The sequence below is a fragment of the Rhyacophila brunnea genome, unplaced genomic scaffold, assembly GCF_057557595.1.
Source record: "Rhyacophila brunnea isolate RB1 unplaced genomic scaffold, BYU_Rbru_1.0 scaffold_4, whole genome shotgun sequence".
NCBI classification, from domain to species: Eukaryota; Metazoa; Arthropoda; class Insecta; order Trichoptera; family Rhyacophilidae; genus Rhyacophila; species Rhyacophila brunnea.
The window spans coordinates 8,859,654-8,880,606 of record NW_028233068.1 but is presented as its reverse complement, the minus strand read 5'-3'; the positions used below and the strand labels follow the sequence as shown (position 1 = coordinate 8,880,606).

Sequence of the window (20,953 nt, the reverse complement as noted above, 5' to 3'; positions counted from 1 at the left end):
ATTGCAATGTTTCTGTGTGGAATTCAGTGATTCAGAGACGTTTTCACACTTGTGCATATAAATGTAAACATTAATGGTTAATATAACATATTATTTAAATAATTTTTCAATTTATAAGAATATTTCGAGTGCTTAAAGTCAGACAACGTTATCTACAAAAAAGTGTTTTTTTTTTTTTTGAGATAACGTTATTTTACATTTACGGCTACATGATAGTCAAACAACGTTATGTCAATCTTTTCTAATTTCTTATTAAATCGTCAGTAAAGTTTAACGCTAACTACGTAAGTTACCCTTGTTTTCATATTTTTTTAAAACTATCCCTATAAATTTTAACATCATCATAAGCATGATAAATGTACAATACACAATAAATTATAAAATATTAACATTAGGTTTTAAATAAACATTTCCCTTGTTGAGTTACAAGAATCTAAAATAACGATTTTTGGCTCTCCTGTAAAGTTGCACTTTTGTAGATAGTGTTGTTTGACACTAAGCCCTCGATTTGCACTCTTCCTTTCGCTCACAAAAATTTACTCATAATAAATGGATAGGTATATTGTTCTAATTCGAAAATATGATACAAAAAAACATAAATCTTGCATAATTCTTATTCATTAAAAATTATCAACAAGCGCAAATGCGTTGACACTAAAAAAAAATCAGAGATCCTGACGCCATCCAGGAATCAAGATAATTACTCATTGTTAATAATACCTTCATTCAATATATTACAAAGATGGTCGCTAATATAAATGAAATTTGAGATTACGTAAAGATATTTCGGAGTGATTGATATTAGATCAATTGCATAATTATTGGTAAAGCACACTGCCTGGAATGTGATTAATGCAGATTCATATCTAGTTTAATACAGTAGAACCTCGTTAATAAGAACACGGATAATTCGAAATTTTCGCGAAAAAAAAATCCCTTGAACATTATTTTCATATAAAACCATACCTTTAATTCGAATTTCGTAATTCAAAATTATTTCAGAGTCCTGGCATATAAAAATATTCAATAAATCGTAATAAAGTACATTATTTCATGAGCCAGTCATTGAAAATTGTGAGACTTTTCGTAAAACATAATAAATTACTTATTTTAAGAAGGTAATAAAAATAATCCTGACATTTTATGACCCATTAACACACACGGAACCGTAAATTTGGTACGATATTGAAGAAAATCAAAAAAAAAAACTTTTAAACTTTAATATTTTCCCCCCATACATTTCATAATTTGTAACTCGAATTTTTTTTCGATTTTCGGTCCCGTCGAATTCATATTAACGAGGTTTTACTGTACAAATATTTGAGATATTGTAAATTATGTGTGTTAAAATTAACCATATTAAAATGTGGACATAACGGTATCCGGACCCAATATGTCATGTTTAAATATAAAAGATGCTATCTTAATTACTTATTATAATCGAGTCCCTCTCGAAATATTTGTTTTAGTAACTAAAGTAAAGTTAGCTTTTCGAACCCAGCGACAGATACAGATGGCATTACTGCACTCAGAGGAGTGATGTCGAATTTCGCACCACAACGTATCCGGTTGAGCATACATTTCTATGCAATACTGTATATTGTCCCTGCATGCAGTCCTTTATCGCGGTATTCAAACAGCTAACTTAATACTTCCATCGCCATCTGTTGTCGAAATTAAATAATATTCAACATACATAATTTTGAAAACACTTCTAAGAAAATATATGATATGATATGACCAATAGAAAAAATCTTTTTGAAAAAAGTAAGAAGGGAAAGAATCGAACGTGCATCTCTTGGGTATCGCGCCCACGCACATAGTCCACTATGTTAAAGGAGTCGTACTTAATTATGAAAATTTTTAACTATTGGTCTTTTTTAATACTCACTGAAGCGCTTCCCAAATTGAGATACTATTTCGCAATCGGTTTTTGTATGTTCAAAAACAGAATGTTACATTCTTAAATCTTGTAAATTATTTGTTGAATAAAAAAAATAGTTAATTATAATTAATATTCTTTGACCAGTACATAGACACATGTATGACGCGTCATTTCAATTGATTTACCGAAAACTAGGGTAATCACGATAACACTTTTTTTTCCAGAGAATGGCTCAATTTTAATAACATTATAATATAAATAAATTGGACATGTATGATCAATAAGAACTATACAACTCAGAATATGAACACAAGAATAATGTAATAAAATATTTTATTATTCAACCGATATAGTTGGATGCCGTCCGTATGCACACACAATCTTCATGAAACTATTACAGCTAACACTCGTTTAAGTGAAATTTTGTTTCGCGAAAACTGAACTGTAAATCGAAATATATCTCTGATTCCTTCTAATTTCTATATTAGTCCACATTTCACATATCCATAAAAAATAATGACATACAGTAAACTCCGTTAATTCGAAATCGATAGGACAGAAAATAAAAAAAAAAAATTATTTACGAAATAAAAAATGTACAGCAAACACAAAGTAAATTTTGTTCTAATTTCAAAATCACTAAAAACAGTCTTCAGGAATTCACGCGAAAATTTTCATTTACGGCGAATTTTGAATTATCCGTGTTCATATTAACGGGGTTTTACTGTATATTCTACAACTATTCCTAACGCCTTTGTCACAAATCATCACATTATATCAGACCCCCTCCTCCCATAAAGGTGACATGATGTCATTATAAGGACGACTCCTTAGATAAATCTTTACATCGAGTTTTGTATAGTAATTCCATTAACCGAGAGTCAAGTGTATATATTACGAAAAAAAAAAAAAACAACTTGCGATGTTGAACAGAACCTATAAAAAATACTTACAATACAAATTTTTAAATGTCCACTTAATAATAGCTGTCAGTCACGTATATAAAATTAAACCACAATTTTTAATCTCTTCTCTTGACGAGTCCCATTTTCCGAGCGGGCGATGCTTATCCACTGAGATCGCCGTGATCAAACAGGTCCTGATCGTAAATGGCCGCCCGTACGGTTCGCCCTCCAAAATATCGCCCGTTGAGTGCCTCCACTGCAGACTCGGCCTCTGTAAAAAATGTTTGCATACATTACTGAACTGAATTAAATGTATTACGAATAAATATCAGCCAATTTCATTATACATAACTAATCGCAGAGGAGGTAACACAAGAGATCCAAGTGGGGGGGTGACCAGTTCGAGTAAATTGACATCAATATTAAATAACAGGAACAATGTAAGGAAGTGCCTTACATACTCATATGCACAGTGTCGCAAGCCCTAGTTTAGTTGGGGGCTGAATATTGTGCCCCCGTTGTAGGCATAGTGCGCATGCTGTGAGTTTAAATACTCAGCTAAATGTAACCATGCAAATTGTAAGGCCTTCCTTCCGCTCACGAGAATACTCAAAAAAGACGCGACTGAAACTAAAATTCCAGCCAGTATCTAGCTAATGTACTTCAATGGCGGCTCGCTGACGGTTAGACTGGAATCTCTGTTTCAAAAACAGAAACCGAAGAGACACGACATGCTAGTCTCCCAGTTTCCAGTCACACACAAAACAGTGGTACTAATATCAGTAGATTCGATGAAAAATTTCTTACCAAAATTGGTAGCACTGAACTGAACTGAACAAGCAATAACAAGTGATGACGTCAAAAGTTAAAGATGTGATGCGAACCGATTTTTAATTTAAAATATGTGGCAGATGTTGAAAAATACTCCTGCCTGTATAATTACAGGCTGCCAGAATATTCCTGTAAAGATTTTGCGGAAAGAGCTTAGAATGAAGTAGGAAAGTCAATTGGCTCGACAGTTTGAGGTTATGAGATTATTATTGTAAGTGGGTTTCAGTAGCTCCGTGTGCGAAGCATCAGTCATTGGGTAGTTTATAAGTTCTATCAGCAACCAGTTTGTCGGATTTTAGTTTCTCCATGAGCGAAGGGCCTAAGCGAAACATTCTTCTCTATATCAGCACCGTGGCTGCCAATACAATCAACTATCCTTTCATCAAAGCTCAGGTGTGACTGTTTCCAGGCATTCAAAAATGATCTCAATTATGAGGTTTTTTATAAACGTGCCGCATTACCGTAAGGTTCGATAGTTAGGGCGGATAACAAGAAAGATTGAGAGATGCCCTAAATGAGACAAAACGCGATACAACAGGCACAATCTAGACACAGCTGCTAGAAGACGATAGTAACCATAGACAATAAACGCAAAAAGAAATCAATCGCACCTGCGTCGCTTAGGAATGAAGATATTGAGAAGGAAGGCTATATGTGGAAGATGGTATACGATGAGGAAGATAGTCATGTAGATACATGTGAAAGTGGGGCAATTCCAATCAGACACCCAATCACCAGAACAGGGCCAAGAGGCCCAATAACAGTAATGTATTTAGAAAAAGCAGAGAAACAACCACAAACATCCAGGCGTTGAGAAAATCACATAAAAATATTGCGACCTCACCGAGATCGAACTCGGGGCCTCCAGACGCATCCTTGAGGCTAGAGGGCGGCCATGACCAATGTTGGGTTTTAGTGATGACTGTGATGATTGCAAAAATTAAGTATGCCAACATATTATTATGTTGTTGGCATACATAATTTTTGTCTTATAATCTTGTCACTTCAGACTATGAGAAATAATTAATGTGAGTTTTACTCACCAGCCATAGACGTAAATTCAACAAAAATCTTGACAATCACGATAGGCTCACTGCTGTGCCGAGGGTCTGGTGCCTGTCTCTCATTGTAAATGATGACTCTGTCTACGTTGCCAAATTTGCCACACTCCTCCTGAATCTCTTCTTGGAGACTTTGGTCGACATCTTCTGGGCCCACCTGAGAAGCAAAAATAACATAACAGTTAAGTATTTTTTCCTCCATATTAGCTTCAACCCATGGCTTACCTACCGGATGTCGTGTGGTGATGGAAAAAACTTAAACACGTGTTAACGAATATGTTATTTTTAATTGTATCATAATATGCATTAAAGTTTCTCATGTAAATGAAACACGCATTCAATATTTCTTCAATGCGAAAGTCGGGCGGGCGCGCTATGTTACTTACGATTTATGGCCTGACCGTCATAAAGTACCCATCTTTAAAACCTCGGTCTATGGCGATGGTTTTCACATGAATACCTTATTAATCTGTGTGCTACAAGCAAAATATAAGGATACCACAATTTTCACCAGATTTGTTTACGAAAATTGGTTGTTAGTTGAAACCAATAATATACATAGAGTCGAACTCGGTTATTCCGATCACGGACAGAGCGAGATCTCGGATGTAATGAGGAAACATTCGTTGACATTTTAGTTTTTGATTTTCTCCATATCGTCATTGTTCTGGCAGAAGACACTAATTCGAAAAAATTACATATTGAGTTAGTTATGCCAAAATGTTCCTTATTTCAAACTTTACCGTCTGGAAACCTTCTTAATAAATAAACAGTCTTTATTTTAAAGTCATCCTTTTTACGATTACTTAATAAACTCACATGATAGACCATTTCAAACATTTTAACAACTTTAAAGTCAAAACTAGTATTCTCCAGTTAGTGTGTTCCGCCAGAACAGAGACGATATATTTATTCACTTTCATAACGAGCTACTTATCGGATATACCGAGGAAAAATATCATAAGCAATAAAATCCGACTTTAGACCGGGATCGGATTATGTTTATGACACTAGTTAAGTGTCTAAGTACCTAATTGGTGTTTTCGCCGACTTCATTGAAAAAGTATCCACGGATATGGTTGAAATTTCAGTAAAAAATCCAAGCTGAAGTCAGTAGGTACCTACCAGCCTTCATTATAATAAACAACTTCTTTTGTAGTATATGAATGCCATGCTTGTTTCGGAGAAAAATTCTAATCGTGTATTTTTGTTTGAATTGCGACTTTTTGTGTTATGTGACCGCTCATTTAAAAATACCTATTCTCTGATATAACAAGTAATGCTTATAACGAAGAAATTCAGTCGGTCCCATCTTCCGCGTAATAACCAAGTTCGACTGTACATACTGAGAAGACACAAAGAATGATCAATTAACATCACAGGAACCTCGGTGTGGATTTTCAAATTGTCGACCTTCCGCATGATCAAATTGAGGTGCTGAAGATCAGACATGTCGAGATGCTTAGCAATGGTGTGCCAGGACACTTAATAACTCCCCGAACTCAATTTTTCAAAAGCTGTCTTCAATATTCAGGTAGGCAGCCAAAAATCTCAAATTTAGCATACATTCTCTCATTATTTCATAATTGGACTGACTACAGTCATTTGGGGTAACATTGGACAAAACCTAAGTAACTGCATTTTATTTATTTTCTAGTGGCCGGCATTAGGAGACATTAATACAATTGACAGAAAAACCACACCTAATCTACTTTCTTTCTATGGATATCATAACAAACCACACTAACATGTCCAACTATTTTAAAACAAACGTTATTGTAGCAAGAGCAGTATTCCTTTTTTGAAAAGTCATTTTCAATTCATCATCACTCTTGTTATAGTAAGTATGGTACTAAGTTGTGACATTTTGATGTTTTCTATTAGACTAGAGTTTTTACATAAAATAAAATACATTCTAATGTTACCCAGATAGCGTATTCAGCTAAAAATCAGGGAATTTGATCATCGAAAATTACCAAAGTTACCCAATTATTCATTTAACAATGGACCACCCATAAAAACAGCATTTTAGTTATCGTCTCTGCGTAAGTCCCCATTTGGCGGTTTTGAGTCTTGAATAACATTCGGTAGGTAAAAAAATCGTACACCGTGTTCCTTCTATGGAAAAATTCTTTTTCAATGAAAAAATGTTTTTTTTTTAACTAAACACAAAAAAAAAGTTAAAAGGTATCAATTTTCAATTTTTTGAGACGTTTTTTGTTTCCCCTGAAAATTTTAATTCATTGACTTCCGCGGTGTTGTTTCTTAAGCGACGTTATGTTTTTCTATATTTTGAAAAATTTTGATATAAAAATTAGTTCAACGAACTTATAAGAACACCTAATAATCTAAATAGATGTAGCTGACTATTTCCATAAACCAATCAATCACTAAAAACACCTAAAAGTTGTCCAAAGTTACCCGAATTGACTGTAATAGCTTCTGTCTTTCAAATATACCTACATCATTAGGTATGTACTTGATTTTAAAAATAATGACTGCTTCCTATATTCAAGTGATTTAAAATTACCATGTGTAAAATAATATTTAAGAGAACTGTTGAAGAAGGACGGAGCGCACACTGGCCTGAAAAGTCTTTGCTCCGGTCCCACTACACTACTCACCATATTGTTAAGTATAACGACCCTGGACTCCTTGGCCCGCATGAGTCTCTGCATGACGAGGTGACGGGCGCTCTGCCCCTTGATGCTCATGTGTTCCTGTTGTTGCAGAGTCTGTGGTTCTCCGCCAGCCAGCAATTTCAGTTGCAGTTGTTCTTGTTGCTTGGCTGCTTCCATTCGTCTACAAAATTAATAAATCCTTTAGATATGCGATGGCCTGTTTTTTTGTAACAAACTTATCGTAGCTTATTGTAGCAAATATCGTCGGTGTTTTGTAAAAATGGCAAATTAACCAAAATGCTATTTTACAGGAGGAGGATTTTTAACTTTTGACATTTATTTGTTTATTACCCGTGGATGATTATAAATATCTAACAAGTTTAATAAAGCTTAGAAAGAATACTGTCATTATAATAGGCATTATTATATAATATTTTAAAAGGCCTAATATGTCACATTCGCTTTTTATTCGTAATTTTATTTTATTTAATTTTAGTCGATTATCGTTTTTAAGTACTTTCCTGTGGAGATACAAATTCGCCGTTTTTACAGAACAACGCTAGTGGGGTACACATTGTATTTTCATTAAAATCTCGATTTCTCCAAAATAGTTGATTCGCCCTAACTACGAAAACATCTGTCAATTACGTACCGATCAATTGTAGTTTTTTTCCAAACCACTAAAAATTAAGATATGTGTTCTTACATCATGATGACAATGTGTAAATTTGCAGAAAATAACAAAAATTGAAATTGTGGTGACTTTAGTGTGGTTTTGATACATTTAAATACTAAGTAAAATGACATTGAAACCCTTTTCCGGTGGTGCGAGCTTACCATAAACTCGTGTGTGCTCGTGACGTGATAATAGTGTATTTCTGCCTTAAGTCACACAGATTTTGTGGTTCATGAAACGTACCACCTTCGAGACACGGCCAGACTCTGCCCGGTCTTTTTAAACATTTATATATATACTTGACTACTAGAGAACTAATCCCAAACAATTATTTACACAGATTTTAATTTTAAAGAATTGTATCGCAAATTAGGTAGGCAAATCTATTATCGCAAACAAAATTAATGAAAATCAAAAAAATAAATATTTTCAAAATTTTAATATTTTTCCCCATATATTTCATATTTCGTAATTCGAATTTTTTTTTTGATTTTCGGTCCCATGGAATTTGTATTAACGAGGTTTTACTGTAAGTGTTATCCTCTAAAGATGTAGTTGGTAGAGGTCTCTGAAGCCGTGGCCTGAGCGAAAATGGTAATTTACCCATCGCTTTGTAGTAAAGAAGGATTTATCTCAGTGAATATTACCTAAGCGCCTCTTGCTGTCCGCCGTTTGAACTGGGAACAGGCATGGAATTCTGCGCTAGCTGATTGTTCTGCATTTGCTGATGGCCAAGGTTCTGGTGGGCGGGGCTGTGGTGCGGCGGGGAGGGAGGTAGCGCGGGGGGCTGCTGTGGTAACTGCGGAGCCATGCCCAGCATACTTACGTTTTGCATTGGCTGAGATATTTGCTGCAAACAATATAATAGTGTATTTATAAATGTGTCGCTAGATTTCAAAATCAGCCAAGTCCACCTTTAGGTATTTTTGACTTTTTTGTGATTTGCGGAAGAACTAATGCATTTTAACATTTCTGCATTATCAAAACCATCCAAATCCGTCTGTATAACAAGTAAATGGAAGCTAAAGATGAACAGTTTTTTCAAACTCACCCATATCCACTGAAGTAATTATATCACACTCAACCATGTCCATTCAGGCCAATCAGTGAAGGCGATTACAACAACATGGCCGTCAGTTGTTTACGAACCGTTGAGTGAGTGAGTGTCAATAGGGTCTTTTTCGACATTTTTTAATAGAAATAATTAATAAAAATAATGTTTCAAATATCAGAAGTGACCCCACCCCCTAAGGCGAAAAAACGAATAATTAAGGCAGAATCGACAAAACGCGCCAAAGATAGGGAAAATCGGTAAGTTTTATTCCATCTAACCTGCATCCTAAAAAGCGTCCGGTCCCAAGCAGGGTCGCATTTGACATTTTTAGTCATGGTACTGAGAATATAAATTTGGTTTTATACAATTCTATATTAGTAGACTTATAGAACCCTTTGTACCTACTCCTTAATTAATTTAAAGATTTTAATAATAATTATTCGTGCATGTTTATTTAAGAGCGTACTTCAGTGAAATGGCAAATAATTTTCAACAGTAGGTGCGACAAAATTTCTCACTAGTCGCCAATCGGAGACGGACAGCGATGTGTCCGCACGTCGATTTGTTTTGCCATGGCGTCGGATGAAAATATTCTTAAATCATGTAAAGATGAATAAAAAACTTTACTTGTGTACTTAAAAAAGAAGTCAGTGTATATACTATTATTATTAGTAATATAACAATAAACAAAACATTAAATGGACGCATGTTGGATTTTTACGACAAATTATATTTTGTTCGGCACTCGTCATTTACCAATAATTGTCGATAAATTAAAGTAATGTATTATTTTTAGACACCTTACCACTCTAATTGATTCTGCGAAATCGGAATATTATGACAACACGTTTTGTAATTAATTTTACGTTTTGAATAGATAATGAGGCAATTAGATATCCCCCGCTTCATGTGCTGTTAAAATTAATTGAACTTCTCGTTCTCGCTCTATCATACTGACGATCACATGTGCGAGCGAAACCAACTATCTAGTTTTGATTTTTAACAGCTATTGGAAACAATCTGTTACTTCAAAATATTATTTTAATTCCATTCGATTGTATTAGCTAACAACACGTACTCCCCATAACATCTTATTGAGAAAATAATTCCTCATTTGGATTATAATTTTAATTCCTGCAAAATGATTACGGACGGGTGATGAGAGAGTGAGCGAAATAATGGCAGCTTTTAGAGAAACTCGAAGAATTAGCAGCTCTACCGATTCTGATAGTGAATTTGTGGATAGTAAAATTAGAAATATATATATATATAAAATGAAATAAGTAAGTTAGTATAATCTTTAGTATTTTCAGGGGAACATTGCTCTAAAATACTTTTCCCACTGTTTCAAATGTATAAAATAAAATAAAACAATATCCTTCCACCAAAAATTTGACTGCAAACAAAATGAAATACGTTTATATTGTAATTGTAATAGAAATTTGTATTTGAAACTTTATGTTTTTATTAAAAAGATGCAGATGCTATGAAAAAAATACAGTAGTATCATTTTTAAACCTATCCAGTCACAAAACATAATATATCAATTAGGGTATATTGCACAACAATAAAACTAAATAGATAGAATGTTTCGTACCACTGAGGCAGTAGTATGTTCCCAAATTAACTTTACATTGCAGGCATCAAAAGCAAAACGACGACCGTTGTTAGCATTCCTCGCCATAATCGAAAACAACGATATATCGTTGCGTAGCATTCTAAGGGTAAGTTAACAATATTATATTGAGAAAATTTTCTAAAAATAAATTATCATCAACATTTATTTATAATTTCGCCCTTTTTCATTTCCTAAGTCCAGCCCAGAAGAATGACACTATTATAGCTAGTAAAATGGCTGCCACGGAAATATCAAAATAAACCAAGTCCATGCGGACTTGGTTTATTTTGTGACAAACTAACATATAAAAAATCCATTTTTTGAAGAATCTATGAAAATTACATGAAGACTAATAATGTGGATCTTATTAATTTAAAACATTCTATAATCGCAATAATATAAACTTCATGACCATGTACACGAGGAAACAAAAAAGCTGTTTTTCTCCTTATCATCCATTATGGATATGGCATCCAGTGGCGCACCCAGGGGGGGGGGCCAAGGGGCCCTGGCACCCCCCAAAAATGAAAATTATCTGAATGATTTTAAACATTGAAATTGAAAGCCAATAAACTATACCTTTGGGCTTACACAAATAAAAACACGGCAAAAAATGATTTGTAACAATTCTCCAGCACCCTTTTTTGAAAAATTTCTTAGATTTTAATTCCTAACATTTCGAAACGCTAATGTCAGGTTTTTTTAAAAACTCAATCCCGAATGGAACTGTCAAAAAATTCTCGGTGTCCACCCGAATTCCGAAGTGGTGTAGGTCATGACTGGGGAGGGCTGACAGGGCTCTAATCTGGGGGCCCGGGCTGTGGGGGGCCTGGCGTGTCGGGTTGACCAGATAAGTGAGATAAACACACATCATAAATTAGCTTTAATAGTAAAAAAAAGTCGCCTGCGGCGCTATTATACTTCATGCCCATGAACATTTTCAATTACTTGTGCAATATATTTTTTGATTATTATGTGTCAATACTCGACAGCTCCATTATTAAAGTAGATGTATTAAAAATCGCCAATAAGTGTAGGTACACCGAATGCAATAGACAAAAGACCGATAAACGAGAAATTAGGCTGTGAAGAAGAAAAAGAGCCTATGGGACTAATTTACATTCTCCTGCTTGGGCCCCCCCCAATAATAAATCCTGGGTGCGCCACTGATGGCATCAGATCAGATTCAGCTGATGTAGCGTCACAGATATCACATTTTCATTTATTTTGCCACGGCAGAGATGAAAATGTCAAACTACACGACTCACAAATAACAGTACATAGTAACCGAATGGAGATGTCAAAAGCAAGCCACTATTTTCTTCTACATAATATATAATTATATAATTCTACACCAGAATCGCAATCAAGTACTGTAGTACAAAAAGGTTCATACGAATTCCTGAAGGTATTAGCCCATATCCTTTCGATGTTCAGAGATACATGTTGAAACAGAATAACCGAGGATACTTACAGGTACTACTATTCCTGGCGGAGGTATTATCGGTGCTACTGATGGAAGAATCCCAGGAACTGTAAAGAATTTTCAAAAAGTTAATATCACGTATTTTCCAATATATCTTACAGAAAGAGATACATAATGACAAAATCCTCAAAAGAAACTGCAGTGACCTCGTATTAATATTAACTCAGAAAAGTTCGCGGTTAATTACTCTCCCGATCTCGCACGCAAACGTGATTTATTGCGTAGATCAATATCGACTCAAACTGGTTAAATAAAAATCATTGAACAAAATGTCATCAGACGAAAAACCAGTCTTCGCCATACTAAAAACAATCAGAAATAATATTAATTCAGTGCACAATGCATTCATTATTCAACTTCCATTATCATGAAAAGTAAATCGCTGATACCCATGTATTTTACATTTCCATCTGAAAACTGTCCACGAGAAAGCAATACCTCAGTTGAGGCACGGTCTAAAAAGATCGTGGCTAGGCAATGCGCGGATTGAGGATCGCAGGTGCAAATGACGCATGCCGTACAAAATATCATTTGTCATATAAATCCAACAGGCGTCCATTTAATGTTCTGTTTATTGTTCTATTAGTAACAATAATAATATATTCATTGACATGTTTTCTTTTTTCAAGTAAATAGGTAACGTTTTTAGTTATCTTTACACGATTTAAGAATTAATATCCCCGTCGCCGTCACAAAACAAATTGACGTGTTCCCAGCTCGACGTTCTCTCTCCGAATGCCAGCGAGTCCAAAATTTCATCGCGCCTATAGTTGAAAATTATTTGCCGTTTCACTGATGTATCGTCTTAATGAAGGTATCAGATCAATAGGATCATTAATCATAAACAAAAATTAAAATTAATACTAATATACAGTCGAACTTCGTTATTACGAGGAAGATGGGACCGACTGAATTTGCTCGTTATAAGCATTACTCGTTATATAACATTTTTCGCGCCACGTTCTATTTAAGCATAGAACATAAAAAATCTGAAAACCATCGTAAAAATCCCCGACACAGCGTATACCGAAATAGCATGGCATTCATAAACTACAAAAGAAGTTGTTTATTGTAATGAAGTGCTGAGTCGCCGGCGCTGGTAGGTACCTACTGACTTCACAAAGCTTGGATTTTTTACATGCAATTTCAACCATATGCGTAGATACTTTTTCAATGTTGTCGGCGAAAACACCAATTAGGTATTTAGACACTTAACTAGTGCCCAGCGGCATCGGTCTATTTTACTGCCCGGTCGGATCTTATTGCTTAGGGTCGAAAATGTTTTTAAACGATCGACATATTAACAGTTTTGCTTGGTATACCCGAGATGTAGCTCGTTATAAGTGATTAAATGTATGGAGAAAATCATAAACTAAAATGTCAATGAATGTTTCTTCATTATATCCGAGATCATAATAACCAAGTTCGACTGTAGGTATTTTAACCTTTTCCACTCGAAATTTTTTTTATAGGTACATACCACCCACTCGAGACTTTTTTCCGTAAAAAGCATAATTTCAATATAAAACATTTAATTGGTGAAAAAAAATGTAAAAATTTTTTTTTTTTTTTTTTATTATTTCTGTAAAATAGATTTATAATGAATATACTGTACTTATTTTTAGTTTATTTATAATTCTTCATTGTGTGGTATTTCACAAAGCAATCTCCAATATGTAATCCTGGCTTATCACAGAATCGTAATGAAATAGCGGTATGTAGAGAAGTGGATATAAAGTGTAAATCGTCCATATATATAGTTATGACTGTAAATATGATCCAAATGAATTGCCTTCAATTACACGTGTAATATATACATATAGTTATGACTGTAAATATGATCCAAATGAATTGCCTTCAGATACAGTTGTAATATAAGCGGCCGTCTCGTAAATTTCCTAAATTAGTTTCGGGCTCATAACAACTCATTCCCAGTGCGGTACACATTATCAAAAGATTTCTCAAAAAATAATAAATCGATACGTAATAATTTTCATTTGACTCATTAGAGTATTTCACATTATATTTGTAAGGTTCCGTAACTCTTTTTTCCGTTACTAGTAAGTATTGTCATCAAAAACAGTCTATTCAAATATAAAACTGTAAACTATACGAGACGCCCTTGCGCAAGCGAAAACCAATAAAAAATATAAACACACTTCAAAATCATGCGTGACAAACACTTCAGTTCATTCTAGTCTGGGAACGTTCAATAAATAAAATTTATGTGACAAAAAAACATTGCTTGCAAGCGACGACCTACGAATAAAAAAAAAAAAAGATTCCGATAAAAATACTATGTTGAAATTACGCACGCAGTATTCTTTTGCCGACTTCTTTCTCAGATAAATGTAATATCCTATTATTATTCATTCTAAGTTGATTGAAATCGCATTATAAAAATTGCTGAAAATATTACAAAAAATTACTTTATAGGCGTGCCGCCGCTACGGCGGCACTCGAGTAATACGGGAAGCTTCTAATGCCGCCGATATGGCGGCACTCGAGTGTTAAGGGTTAATCACTATTAATCTTACCGGCAAGACCTGGCGGTGGCAATCCGGCAGTCGTTGTGACGGGGTTACTCAATACCAGGGGCATTGTGGCAATGGTTGGTAGGATTCCTACCATATTGGCCACAACTGGTAGTCCAACAGAAGCGGGCAAAGATGTGGCGAGACCGACCGGCATCGACGCAATCCCAGGATGCGTAGCGCTAACTAATTTCGTCAAACCTATAATTTGAAAATGCATATTAAAATTTTTACTTACTATTTGTTGCAGGTCTGACATAGCAAATTCAAATTAAAATTTATTTATTTTTGCATATATCGTCGGTGTTTTGTAAAAAGGGCGAATCAACCATTTTCGCGAAATCGAGATTTTAATGAAAATACAATATGTACCCCACTAGCTTTGTTGTGTAAAAACGGCGATTTTTTATCTCCACAGGAAAGTACTTAAAAACGATAATCGACTAATAATTAATTAAAATTACGAAATAAAAAGCAAATGTGACATATTAAGCCTTTTAAAATATTATATAATAATACCTACGAGGGTGGGTCAATAATTCCTTAGAAAAAAGCATTAAAACAGTTTTTATTTTTGTATTTTTTTTTTATTTCTCAACATAATCTCCTTGGAGCTCAATACACTTGGTTAGACGTTTCTCAATTTTTTTTCGATGACTTCTTCATTTGAAAAAAAACGTTGTCCACTTAGCCATTTTTTTAAGTTTGGGAAAAGGAAAAAGTCACTGGGGGCTAAATCTGGCGAATACGGTGGGTGGTCGACCAATTCGAACTTCAATTCTTCAATTTTAGCCATTGATCGTAAACATGTGTGAACACGGGCATTGTCCTGATGAAAGAGGATTTTTTTCCTGTTTAAATGAGGCCGTTTTTCTTCAATTTTGTTTTTTAGCTGGTCCAATAAAGATGCATAATAATCCCCTGTTATTGTTTTTCCTTTTTCCAAATAGTCAACAAAAATAATTTCACGTGCATCCCAAAATACAGTAGCCATAACCTTACCAGCTGATTTTACGGTTTTCGCTTTCTTTGGACATGGTTTGCCTTCGCAATCCACTGCTTTGACTGTTCTTTCGTCTCGGGAGTATAGTGGTGTATCCATGTTTCATCTACAGTCACAAAGCGACGAAAAAATTCATCCGGATTGCGTTGCATGAGCGACAACAGGGCTTTAGAGGCCACCACCCTATTGCGTTTATTGTCGACTGTGAGCAAACGCGGCACCCATCTTGCAGAAATTTTTTTCATGCCCAATTTGTCATGTAAAATAGAAATGACGCTACCTTTTGAGATCCCTGTAACCTCAATTATCTCACTCAACTTTAATCTTCGGTCACTTAACACCATATCGTGGATTTTATTGATCATTTCTGGTGTAGTCACCTCTACAGGACGTCCTGAGCGTGGTTCATCCTTTGTTGATGTACGACCACGTTTAAATTAATTTAACCAGTTATAAATAGTTGCAAGTGAAGGAGCAGATATGCCGTGAACTAAATCCAACTCATTTTTTATTTCCTTTGCTGTTAACCCTTTTATATTAAAATGTTTAATAACAGCTCTAAACTCAATTTTCTCCATTTTCCATTTTTCCATTTTCCACAAGCAAATTTTTTTTTTAAATGTACGAGAAACACACAACAACCCGACCAATCTGATTGAAACTTCGCAGTATACTGAATCGGTAGTGCCGCTGCATGAAAACAAACCGCTTACAGTACTAGTCGCGCCACCTGTCGGCTTTTCTAAGGACTTATTGACCCACCCTCGTATTATAATGACAGTATTCTTTCTAAGCTTTATTATAAACTTGTTAGATATTTATAATCATCTACAGGTAAAAAACAAATAAATGTCAAAAGTTAAAAATCCTCCTCCTGTATAGTAGCATTTTGGTTAATTCGCCCTTTTTACAAAACACCGACGATATGTAGTGAACTTTACAAATTATAGATTCAAGACATTCACAACTTGACATGACGAAAAACAAGGAATTATGTCAAATTTTTTTTTTCAATGAATAATTCACAAGATTTGAAAATGTAAGTTTTTATATTGAACATACATAATTTGAAAACACATCAGACATTAGGGCTTGAACAAACAGAGACCGGTCAGGCGTTCTGCGTTCCACGTTCAGAGTTCTTTGTAGTGTATGGACTTCATCAAAACTGTGCACACAGCATACAGTCAGACCGCGCCGGTCCACAAACTACAAAGAACGCTGAACTCTGAACGCGGAATGCAGATAGCCTGACCGCTCTGTCTGTTCAAGCCCTTATACCTAGGATTCGAGTCAATCGGCTCCGTTTCAGAGGGAAGGCATTCTTGAATGTACGTATTTGTATTACATAATGTACATAAAGATTGAAATATAACTTGCCTAGTGCCATTGCGTTGCTAGCGACAGCATCCATGGCCTGAATCTTAGCTGTGGCTGCCGCAGCAGCTACTGCAGCCGCTGTCGGCATCATAGAATTAGTGGAAGGTCCCATCAGCGCATTGGGTGGTGTAATCGCTCTGCCCACTCTGCAACATGTAATCAAAATTAATACATACTCCCAGTGCTTGCACTAAAATAGAAGAACAAACTTGGTACATATCCAGTTTACATAATATATACTGCAGTATTTTTAATATTATTTACTTTTTTCCCTATTTTTTTGTGTAATGTAATGATTGTTTGTGATTGATATTGTTTGCCTTGTCTATGGTAGATTTGTGTACAGACCTACAAACTTATCTGTAGAATGGCCAAAAATGGAACTATGAACAACCATAGGATGCCATTCTGAAAATCGAATGTCAGATTCTGTCCAGTTATGAGTTTTGATTGGGTAGTTTTCGACAGTGGCTCTCCCATCCCATTCTTCAAATAAGTTTGTGGGTCTGTAATTATTACTGTTTTATGGATGTTTTGAATCTAAATATTTATATTTGGAATACATTTTTTTTATTCTGAGACTGGCTGAATATGTAAAACAATACAGTCATACAAATTAATCAAAAGAGAATTCTATTTTCGAAATACAAATCCATGCAACTGCATTGAAGTTATAGCGGGAACAGTCAAAAATATGTATTACAAATCTAAAACACATAAGAGTGCCTACGAATAGTTGTAAATACCTGAGATACTGCCCTCCAAGATCGAATAAATTCATAGATGCTATGGCCTCGAGGGCAGACTGCAACGTGTCGTACTCAATGAAGCCGTATCCCTTGTGCTTGTGGGCCGATGTACCGTACGCAAGCTTGCAGTATGTGATGGGGCCAAATGCTTCAAAAACACTGTCAAAAAAGGATAAAACGTTACAAATTACAATTAAACATTTCTTAATACCAAATACTATAAGTATTCATATTCAACTTGCATTCAGATATATCGATGGGTAATGCACAGAAATATTGTTGATTGAGATATATTATAATGTGTCTGATTTTCTTTGATCCTTAATTGTGTCATATATTTAAATACATTTTTTACATGAAATTTTTATATATTTGAAAGTATGGAGCATAGCTACGTAAAGTTTGGAAACTACCCACGATGGCCGAGCGGCTTACACGTTGGCTTATAATATCGTGGGTCCCAGGTTGGAATCCTGGGTCTAGCAAAAACACATATTATTTTTCAGTATGTGTTTAGAGTCAAGAGTATGGACCTAATAGGTTGAGCAAGTGGTTAACTAAATTTGTTAATACAAGATATTTTTTTTAAATATTTTAAACATGAAGTTTGGAAACCACTGAATTGTATGTAGTAATTAAATAAAACAATAACACACATCCATTTGTAGCAAATAGTATTTGCTTAAAAAATTCTTCGATCTCATCTCGAGCATCTCAAAACAAGGGGAAAATATTGACTAACTTATGGTAAAGCTATATCATGGTTTGGAGTCCGCTATGCTTGTACAAAAACTTGACATTCATTTTAAATTCAAAATTACATAGTTATTATATATTATGAAATGTTATAGTAAAAGCTTCTCAGATCTTATCAGCAAACACGATACGTGCATCACGGCCTGCCAACACGGAGAACTGCCTCAGTTAAATGCTCCGGCGTCTCTACGTGCTGCTCGGGCTCACGTAAACGTGGTTTCACATCATTGAAGCTTGCAGATACAATATTTTCTTACTAATCGTTTGCTACCTAACAGTGAGATAATGCTATCAATCAACCTGAAATGAAATAAAACCTTATGCAGGACATGGCAGGAACACAGTATCATCTGAATTATTAATCGATGTTCATATGGTGTATGTAACCTGGACAATGCAGTCTCCCAATCTCAATTGATGAACTGCGCTGCAATCTTTATATAGACTGTAGAGGTCAGCATTTTATCTTCTTCTTGAGTGTATAAGACTTAGTTGTGGATGCTGGCAAAGCCTAGGAAGGCACAAGATCGACTGGGATTCTAGGAGCAAACGTGGAGTAATGTTACCTTTTAATATCGTCCTCAGTGAGATCGGAATGCACGCTGGCGATGTAGATCCTGTTGTAGTTTTTGGCCTCCTCCTGAATTTCGTCGATGACAGCCTGGGCCTGCGGCATGTTGGAAGGCCGCCCGACCACTTTGATGTTCCTGCCTCCGATCATCACGCCGTTCATTTGTTCAAGACTGAGTTGAGCCGCCTCCGGGATCTCATACTCCACAAACGCGAAACCCTTGTGCTTCTGTGTCACTTGATCCCACGACATGTTGATGGATTTGATGGGACCGAATGGGAGGAATGATTGGCGGATTGTATCTTCTTTCAGCTCGAAAGAGATGCTGCCAACATACACCCTGCAACGTTAACATATCTTGTTATAAACGCTTTCCGATCTACCAATGGAAAGTGTCAGAATTAGGTAGCATGTTTTTTATCCGTCAAACTATGCACAGTATTTTTTTGGGTGTTATGTACTTTTCATTTCTCAATATTACAACAAAAATAAAATATGCATATGAAGGATGTGGGTTTTTGAAATAAATCTGAAGGACAAAGCGCTAAAAAAGAACTGTCATTTAAAATAAAGAACAAATTCGCAAATTCAATTCAATTCAATTCAATTCATTTATTTTACATATTGTGGACATTACAAATTATAAGTTTAAGACGTTCACAACATGACATTTAGAAACAACGAAATATTATTAAAACAATATTAGGTACATAATAAAAGAGATAGATTCTACAGTATAAATGTGTAAATACAAAAAATTATATAGGTACAAGGAAGTACACCAGATGAGTTAAGAAGACCCTATTTTAAGAATTTATAAAATAATTTCCACCTATACTCATCCTCACGTGGATGGAATATTATATGTCGTATGATATGATGTCGTCAATATGATATTGTATGTCCAGTTTTTGTCGAAATTGAGTTAACATACACAAAATGTTCGTCTGCACCATATCTTTATGCTGTAAAAATATTATACGTCCAAATAGGATATTTTAGAAGATACTTTCAATCATATCATTCAAATACACAATACATATTATGTCCATTTCTCATGCATCTCAAATTTTCGATTTACTCAAAACATACTAAACTGGACATATCGCACCATCGCAACTAAACTGCCACAATCCAAAAAACAAAATCAGCTTTGAAGTTTTTACCTTTCGCATTTTTGTACTGTGTTTTTGAAATATGTTTAGATATTGAATGAAGTTTTGACTTGAATTTGATGACTTAGAGATATGAAATTTTCGGTACAAATACTATGAACGATAGACAATGAAACGTAGTAATTAACTCAAAACACGTAAATTTTGACTTGTGGCGGTTTAATTGCGAGGCTGCAATATATGGCAATAAGGGAAAAGCAGTTGACATTACATTTTATTTTAAATTGATGAAAACAACCACCGAAGCATGCAAATCTATTATTGGAATCGTGCATCAGCTTCAGTGCATTGAATTATCATTGTCTGTAATTATTACTGTTTTGGGATTATGCATACTTTGAATACCAGTACATTAAAAATTGAAATTTGACTGAATTTATGCTGAAGGGTCAGGACCTGCACATGAGAGCCAAAGCCTGTTGCCGCTGCACCTGTGTCCTCTGGCTGGCCATCTGCTGCTGCTGGTGGGCAAGGGTCTGCTTCATCAGCACCATCTTGATGCTCTGCTCCATGGCATACTTCTTGGCGCGGGAGACGCAGTCGCCCTGCTCCGACCCCAGCCGCGGAAGAGACCCGCCCAGTATCGCCGGTAGGGTGGGACATTTCGCTCCAGGACCTAACATATTCCTTTCAATTATTATTCAAATA

At 35.1% G+C, this 20,953-nt stretch overlaps 1 protein-coding gene across 2 annotated transcripts in view; it reads right to left on the bottom strand.

Annotated features, from left to right (window-relative positions):
* Positions 1–254: 254 nt before the first annotated feature.
* The window catches only part of hfp (Poly(U)-binding-splicing factor hfp), a 32,341-nt gene continuing 11,642 nt past the window's right edge, over positions 255–20,953 (bottom strand). For both annotated transcript variants that reach the window (XM_085954864.1, XM_085954863.1), the window contains 10 exons: positions 20,702–20,921; positions 19,126–19,470; positions 17,801–17,962; positions 17,055–17,200; positions 14,675–14,872; positions 12,126–12,184; positions 8,627–8,829; positions 7,307–7,484; positions 4,665–4,839; positions 255–3,061 (listed from right to left, as the gene is read on the bottom strand). In XM_085954864.1, the coding sequence (XP_085810990.1) occupies positions 2,952–3,061; positions 4,665–4,839; positions 7,307–7,484; positions 8,627–8,829; positions 12,126–12,184; positions 14,675–14,872; positions 17,055–17,200; positions 17,801–17,962; positions 19,126–19,470; positions 20,702–20,817 (1,692 nt within the window). In that variant the 5' untranslated portion in view covers positions 20,818–20,921 and the 3' untranslated portion in view covers positions 255–2,951. The remainder of the gene's footprint in view (positions 3,062–4,664; positions 4,840–7,306; positions 7,485–8,626; positions 8,830–12,125; positions 12,185–14,674; positions 14,873–17,054; positions 17,201–17,800; positions 17,963–19,125; positions 19,471–20,701; positions 20,922–20,953) is intronic.